The sequence below is a fragment of the Apaloderma vittatum genome, unplaced genomic scaffold, assembly GCF_000703405.1.
Source record: "Apaloderma vittatum isolate BGI_N311 unplaced genomic scaffold, ASM70340v1 scaffold22026, whole genome shotgun sequence".
Lineage (NCBI taxonomy): Eukaryota > Metazoa > Chordata > Aves > Trogoniformes > Trogonidae > Apaloderma > Apaloderma vittatum.
In genome coordinates, this window is record NW_009721532.1 from 1 (window position 1) to 8,192 (window position 8,192).

The 8,192-nt window shown below is 38.2% G+C and overlaps 1 protein-coding gene across 1 annotated transcript in view; it reads right to left on the bottom strand.

Moving 5' to 3' along the window:
* Window positions 1-2,569: 2,569 nt before the first annotated feature.
* Window positions 2,570-8,192, bottom strand: part of NPHP3 (nephronophthisis 3 (adolescent)) — a 24,543-nt gene continuing 18,920 nt past the window's right edge. Inside the window, exons 23-27 of the mRNA XM_009871434.1 lie at window positions 7,328-7,455; window positions 5,129-5,369; window positions 4,021-4,146; window positions 3,039-3,154; window positions 2,570-2,850 (exon numbers count right to left, since the gene is read on the bottom strand). Coding sequence (XP_009869736.1) covers window positions 2,670-2,850; window positions 3,039-3,154; window positions 4,021-4,146; window positions 5,129-5,369; window positions 7,328-7,455 — 792 coding nt within the window. The 3' untranslated portion in view covers window positions 2,570-2,669. The remainder of the gene's footprint in view (window positions 2,851-3,038; window positions 3,155-4,020; window positions 4,147-5,128; window positions 5,370-7,327; window positions 7,456-8,192) is intronic.

An 8,192-nucleotide genomic window follows, 5' to 3' on the forward strand; every position in this document is an offset into this window, starting at 1 on the left:
ACAGTTTAAGCTTATAATCTTGCAGTTGAGTACTTGGTTCTAGGACAATGCTGTGGTAGTTGTGTGGGGTTTTTGGTTTGCTATTTTTGTTGCCAACTTTTTCTTCCTGTTCCTACTAGGAAGAGAATTTGACAACTGAGGAAACGGTGGCGGAGTCTGAAGAAAGCCTAGAAGAACTCATGGCCAAAATGAGAAACATGTAGCAAACCAACTATTAAGTAAAACTTTTGGGAGTTTTGATTGACAATGGATTTTGAGAAGACCAGACTTTCCCTGCCCCCCTCAACTGAAGCTTATCTTTCCATTTCTGCCGAACTGGAGCTGTTACAGGCACAGGAAAGAAACACTGACTTTGTTTACATTCTCTTGTCTTTTCACATCTTTAAGACAGTCGTGCCTCTGAAAATTTTGATGTGGTTACTGGTCCCTGCAAGTTCTTGGCACAGATTGTGCTGTGACTACTCTTTCTGAGTAAACAGAACCTTTCAGCCTTTTCATCTGCCTCAAATATCTCCAGGAGGGAAACTTTTTTAAACTTTACTGGTTTGAATACTGTTTGTTCTCAAACACCTGCCTCTATGTTTGTATGTGATCATGCTTTTGACTGTGCTGTAGCAAGGCAGAGTCTTTTGTTAGCACATAATTATACTAGCAGACTAATTGTACTAGCATAGCACTAGTTCAGCTGCAGGTGATTTTCAAGACTATCTGTAAGAACTACCAGCAACAAGAGATTTTTGTTTATCTCTTTGAAAGATCTAAATATTCTGTTTTGGTTGGTGATGAGAGGTTTAGCTATAATTCTGATCCATCCCCATCACACTGGCTGTGTGAAGGAATGTACTTAATCTGAGTTTGCATAAGAAAGCTTCTAAAACTGCTCTAAACTTTGTTTAGTGTTGCAAATACATTCAGTGGAGTAGCCAGCTGTTGTATTTGTCTTGTTAATAACATTAGTACAGCCCTATTACCTTTTAAATTATCACGTACACTCACGTGTAAATGTACACATCCCATAGTGCCAGTACCCTGCAGAACTGTAAGTATCAATTTCAAATATTTTAACTACTGTGAATGTTTGATTCAGAGCTTGTTCATTATTTAGATTTGCCTTAAAAGAATGTGAATTTCACCCTTCACAGTACAATTGTGAGTCTGTGTCACTAAGTCTGTGTCAGCTTGATCCACACATCCATTTAAGTGTTAATTCCATTTGCTTTTGACTTTACCTTTCTATTGGGAACACTAAAAGTGAGGCACACACCTGGCGCTGGAGACCCTGAGGCTTGAAATGAGGTTGACTCATTTCTACACCAGGTCAGCTGATCTTGCCTCATACCTATTTGGCTGATGTGACTGCTATCACATGAGTGACAGCTTTACAACAGGCAACTGTTTCCTATTTTACTTCACGTACAAATTATGAGCAAATTAATACACTTTTGCATGCCCTCTTGGAGTATGCAAAATGGTTCTCCTGCTACTTTCAGACCTTCAACGAGAAGAATTTGAAATAATTAGAAACTACATCAAGATGATGGTAGGTACCAATGGTTAAAATTATTTAAAAATAAACAGCATCCAAAAAAAGCAGCTTTAAAGATTTTTTTTTATTAAATAGACATTTACAAGTATAATCTACTCTTAACTATAAAACATAATGAAAATTTATCACTTCTTTTGTTCTGAACTAACAAATTAAATCATACTGCAATGGTTTAGTCCAGCTTTGTTTATTTGGCAATCTTATAAAAGGAGGTTGTTTTTACAATGTATCATGAATGTTACTGAGATGTTGATATTCTGACTGTATGATTAAATCTCCACTGATACTGGTGACACTGTTTTGAGGTGCAATTCTCATACACAGAAGGATTATTTGGCATACAGCAGATACACAAATTACTTTTTTTATCTCCATGAGCTGTAATTACAATTACACAAATGTAAACAGATACTATGATTAGAGCTGCAAGACCCTTCACTAAGGAATCTGATGGTACTAAATAGTGAAAGTATCACTAAAGGGTTGACACCAGGGAATCGGGTTATAATCATTCCAATTCTTCACTGAAGTATTTTTACTGAACACAATTGGATCTGACAACAGATTTGACTGGAGATGAGGATATATTTACATATATCAGCTTCCTAAGGAAACAAATCCTTTTTGCACAAGTCCCTTGAATGGATGTTTGCTTAAAGCTGAAATTGCCTTGCAGGTAAAACTTTGGGTAGGACAGTATTTTGACTTTTTCAAAATGACTCTTTAGAAACAACTTTATAGTCTTCTAAAAAGGGCTTATGAAGCAAGAACACACAAATCCTACAAGCCCGGCTCTTACAACATAGAAATAAGAACCAGCCCATGGAGTATATACAGTTGGTTCAACCTGATTCATTATAGTCCTGGCACTCAGGCTAAGAGGTATCAAATCCACGTTTTTGGCATTAGCTAGTAACTAGGTATGTGTATCTACACACAGTGGAAGCAGCTCAATTCGTACCACACAGTCTGCAAAGTTAACATGGAAGGATTTCAAGCTTAAACTTTTGTTTCCCTGTCATTCATGAAGACAGGTGTCGGTCCCTATCCTAGAAAAAATGGATTTGTCATAGTCTGCTTTAAAATAGCAACAGAGACTGCCTTTTCTATGTGGAGGTTTACATCACCTTTGTCCATGTTCCAGGAAAATGTGTGGTGACAGAGCGCTTTTTATGCTGAACGTATCTCCACTCGAGGAGTGTCGCGAAGTTGCTTTTCCACCTATCAACACAGTCTCTGCTTCTTTTATTTCCATAGCTCTCTTGTAAAGTGCAGCTGCCTTCTCAAAGTCTCCCCCTTCGTAGCTTTGGAGAAGAGTAAAACAAAGTTGAAACAAACAAAACAGTTCTATTTAAACTGAAATGCACACTATGTTATCAACAAAGTGCACTTAAGACTTGTTACTTTCCTAGTAAGTAAGGATATATGTTTTGTTTCATCCAGTAATTTTTGTAGTGATTGGCTTTTATTGGGCTAAAGCATATAACCTTACCTTAGCACAGCCAAGTTTTTCAGAGTTTCGCCCACACGAGGATGCATGTGACCAAAGCTGTCTTCATAAATCTTTAATGCACGTTCATAGAGAGGTAAAGCTTCAACCTGCTTTTTCTTCGGGTAGCAGAGAGTAGTTTGTTACAGACATGCATTATATTTGCTAATCCTTTTTTTTTCCAACATAGTATCAATACATCCTAGATACAAAATCATGCATATGTATATACCAAAAAGGTTTTTTTGAGTTCTCAATACTATCAAGAGATTAGGATGATAACTGAGATTGTCAAAGCAATTGGCTTGTGCTTATTATTATTATAATCAGGGTCAAGACGTCCTAGGCAGTTTTGAAAATCTCAGTCCTGAAAGTTTTGAGTTATCAAATGCTCTTTAATTTTACCTGAGGCAGCTTTAATCCTGGTTTGAAATCAGATATGCAGATTGCAGAAATACAGAAAAGAAGAAAACAATCTATAGCTCACTCCTATCGATGCCAAGTAAGGAATTCAGTAAGCTGACTGCATCTCCTTTGAATCTCCTATTAGGTGTAGACTTAGAAAGTCTACAGCTTCCACAGATAGAGAAGACAGAGTTGCAATTCATCAAGCACTCTTCCTACATTTCAAAGGATTATGTTTCCCTCCAACTCGGTGGTGGAGCTGTGTCCCACCATACTGGGATAAACACTGTTATCGCTGAAAATGCTAAACTCGAGCTCTTGTCTTACAAAGCACATGAGCATTATTGACAATCCAAAGAGTGTCAGCCCCAGCGTCCTGTGAAATGCCAGACATGGCAATTGCCTGTTCTCTGCATATGTTCTCCTTGCCAAATATTCTTTCTAGACAAATTTGCAAGTCTTATAAGGAATTTCCCTTTTAAACGTGACTAAGTTTCTTTGGTATCATTTAGGTACAAATCATTAACTCTGCCGCTAAGACAGGAAATCTTAATTAACATGTAAGACTTGAAAAACTTACCATCTGACAATAAAGGACAGCTAGATTTACCAAAGCAGTTGCTACGCTAGGGTGTTTTGGGCCAAATGACTTCTGTCGAATTTCAACTGCTAGTTCGTACAGGGGAACAGCCTTGTCAAGTTTCCCCTAGAAGTAACAGGGAAAAAGCAATTCAGTGGTCATATGTCAAAATTATAACAGTAAAATCTCTTTTAAAGAAAAAGCCTTGAAGATGTAACTGTTTCCAGAATAAAGGTTCAACTTGGTTAATTCATAGTTAGATTCTGCGCAGTTCGTTTAGCATCAAATTTATTAGGAACTCATTTTCCAAAATACTGAACATACTCAACTCCCAGTTGATGTGTTTCTCAGTTACGTCTATTTCTTTCTTTCAGTTTTACTGTATTTTGCCAGCAAATGTTTTCCTCCAAATTTGAATCTACTCAGACATGAACTGGGTATACTTCAGAAGTATGCTTAGGTTTCTGTACTAGAATGTGAATTATCATATTTAATAGCAATTAAAAATTAAAATACTGCAAACGGCCATTGTATAACGGCTCACTGTAATTGCAAAATTCAAATCAAAATTTTCTCCTTTGTTTTTTTTCAAAGCATCACCATGCTACAGTTTGAAGATGATCAGTAATTCATCTGGAATAAGTATTTATAACTAACTGTTGTTTTCTACATCCAATTCCTATCCCTTCTCTTCCTCCACTCTTCCGTGCATCACTAGTTCACCATAAATTTTAATTGGTAATCCTTCAAACTAGCAAAGCACAGAATAAGCACAGAATACATGACCCAGAACAATTTCATGCATATAACATCAGATAACAATCACTGAGCAAAACCACAGAAGCATTTGATCCAAGCGATTGTCTTCAAGGACTCTTTTCTCTTTGAAGGATGGTAAATGTGCAAATACAAAAGAAAAAAATGTCCTCGTCATCTTCTGTATTTGATCTTGGTGAAACAGCAGGAAACCTCGCATCACTCTGACACCGACAAGTGCCAACAGCTGACAAAATTCCCATGACCCAGGCCTTTTGGATCGAGGACTGTAACAACGCAAAGCGTTGCAGTTAATTCAGGTCATGAGAAAACGCCACGGGCTTGTGCTTACCATCCTTTTGTAGAGCACTGCCAGGTGTTTCACCGTGTAAGCCAAGGAGGGGTGGTCTGGAGCCAGTGCTCTCCTCCTGATGTCTAAAGCTTTTTCATAGAGCTCCTCAGCCTTGTCGTAGTGCTTCTTCTCGTTGTACAAGGCTGCCAGGTTGTTCAAAGACTGGGCGCAGTCGGGATGGTTGGGTCCCAGGACTCTCTCTCTCATTTCCAAGGAACGCTTAAGGAAAAGCTCTGCTGTCCTACGGAAGACATTCATTCAACATTATTTTAAAGCTAGTAACATCCTTCCAGGCCAAAGCACATGTTTGAAACAGAACGAATCCAGCCTTGGGAACTGCGCAGATACTGACATCTGGTAATGGACTTTCATATAAAATACATTACAGGGTTCCGCAGACAGCTTCCAGACTAAATGGGGTGAGTCTAGAATGAGTTTTATATGTCAGGAGCCAGATTCTCATAGGAGTGTGTCTAAAAGTGACAAAGTAGAGAAAAATTCTGCAAAATGCCACCATTCAAGTACTTCCCTATCAAAAGGGCCTACCTTCTTTCACTAGAGTAGCATACTGCTGTTCCATCACAGATTTACAACAGTTCTCTACCACAAATAACAGGTGATCCCCACACTACACTGGCAGCATCCATTATAACTAGGCAGTTTGTCATCCTGACATACACACAAACTATGTGTGATGCTATTCCCAAGAGGTCAGCATAGTAAACTGGAAAAATCCATTTCACATTAGAGAACAAAACAAAACCCACACACAGAGCTGTAGGTTCAATTCCAGAGCTCTTGGACAAATGTCAAAAGGTGTTCACTCTGTTTAAAGGCTAAAGTGTGATGAGTGATATAACACAGAATCATAGAATGGCCTAGGCCGGAAGGGACCTTAGAGATCATTTAATCCAACCTCCCTGTCATGGGCAGGGACGCCTCTCAACTAGATCAGGCAACACATGGGGGCCGAATGGGGACATGTAACAACTAGAAGTGACATACCCTTCTGCCATTGAATTGTTCGATCATTTGATGCAGTAAGAATAAAGTCAATCTTGCTCTTGCCATTTCAGAACAGAGACACAACATCCATTAAAACAAATGACTTAAACCTTTACTAGAACAAAGTTGATACTTTAGCTCACCTATGAAACAGTGCAGATAGGGTTACTCTAGAAGGAGGTTGTGTTGGACAGGAACTACACATGAATAATGTGGAACATAAAATGATCTTGTATGAGATTAGATAGATATTGCTCCTCTACAATCGGTCCCTTTGGTGTGATGTCATGAAGGTAAACTGATGAAAAATCCTACATTTCTAACAACTGATAAAAAAATCAATTCCTTCACTGTAAAGGTCCTGCACCTCACAGACATTCTTTGCGTAAGAGCCTAGATTACGATACACTTCTGTAGTTACCCAACAACTCCTGGTGACATAAAATACTTCCGGAATTTACTCTGTGCTTTTTTGCTGTGCACTTTCTTTCTTCTCTGCAAAGATTCAGTTCAGCAGTGGGATTTAAGGTAACTTTACAATTTCCTTACAATATGTAGTTTTAGACTGCCCTATGGAGTGAAGAAGTTGACGTGAAGAGTGGCTAACCACGCAGTCAGAACTGCTCTGCACCTTTTATTCTCATTCTTCAACACTCCTGCTTAGCTCTGTCTGCTTTTAGAACACCTTTGTGCTCCTGTGTCCTCTTTTGCCCTTAAAAAGGCCAGCAGGGTAAGAGCCTGAGGATTCCAAGCACAGTGAATATTTAACTCGCAACTTCTTGTAATGCTGGCATTTTGAGTGTTTTGCACAGAAAAACAACAAACCTGCTGTTCAAGAATGGACACTACAAAGGATGGTCACAAAACAGTGAAGATTGAGTAAAGGGGGCATAAATTTCAAGAGAATTGCTATTTGCAACAAAGGCTAGGTTAAATTTAATTGTGGAACATCAATTCTAAAGGCAGGAAATGCACCGACTTGTTAAATATTTACATGCTGATGGCATCAACTCTAGAAAATACAAGTGAATTTCACAGCACAAAAAAATCCAGTAGAATGAATCAAGGACAGCACTATAATGTGTATTTGATCATGTGTCTACATCTAATGCAAGTTCTCAATTCTTTGCTTCCATTTAGATCTATGAAAACACTCAGCAGATGTGTCACAATTTACATTTTTATATAACTTACTCAAGATTATTCTGCAGGTAATAGAGTACTCCCAGCTCATTGAGGGTTCGAGCATTATCTGGTGTATCCTTGCCTAACGTGAGCTCTTCCAGCTGCAGGGCTCTTTGACGTAAGAGAGCAAAGCCACACTACAGAAAAGCACAAGATAATATAAGCTAATTGCCATCACTTTTAAACTGTACAATGGAAGACAGAAAATCAGAAAACTCAGTTTGGTGCCAAAGGACCACAATAACCCTGATGCTGTGGGGTTTTTTTTGTCTCTTTTTTTTTTTTACTGTTGTAAGTTCTGTTGTCAAGCTAAATGGCACATGGGCATTCTGCTTATTCACAATCTAACAGTGAACTTCACCAAACATGCTTCCAGGGAATTTACATTACCGTGCCACTGCAAAGGCCTGTTTTCCCTCTATCACACATGCTGATTTGCTTAAACTCCAAATAACCAGTTCAGATCAAACTCCTCAGTTTTTAAGCTCCAAACTTAAAATCAAGTTAATCTCCTATCCTAAATGCCATATACAAAGACATACCAAGTATTACTCATGACTTCACATGGATCTTTGTAAAATGGGCTGACGAGCTAATGTTTACATGGAAAATGAACTACAAATAAAAAAATGCAGCCTTTCTTGATCTACATAGTCTTAATAAAAATGGACAAAATCTTTATGATACAAACTCTATATTTAAGCACTTTGGAAATAGCAGCATCTTTATGGCTTTTCATTACTCTCACTTAAGCTACAACTAGAGCTCAGGTGTTACTGTGCTCTTATAGCACAGGCATCACATAACAAACCCTTAGCTCACGAAAGACAAGACGGACTCTGTAGCTGAAAAATATAGAAAGAAAAAAATAGGG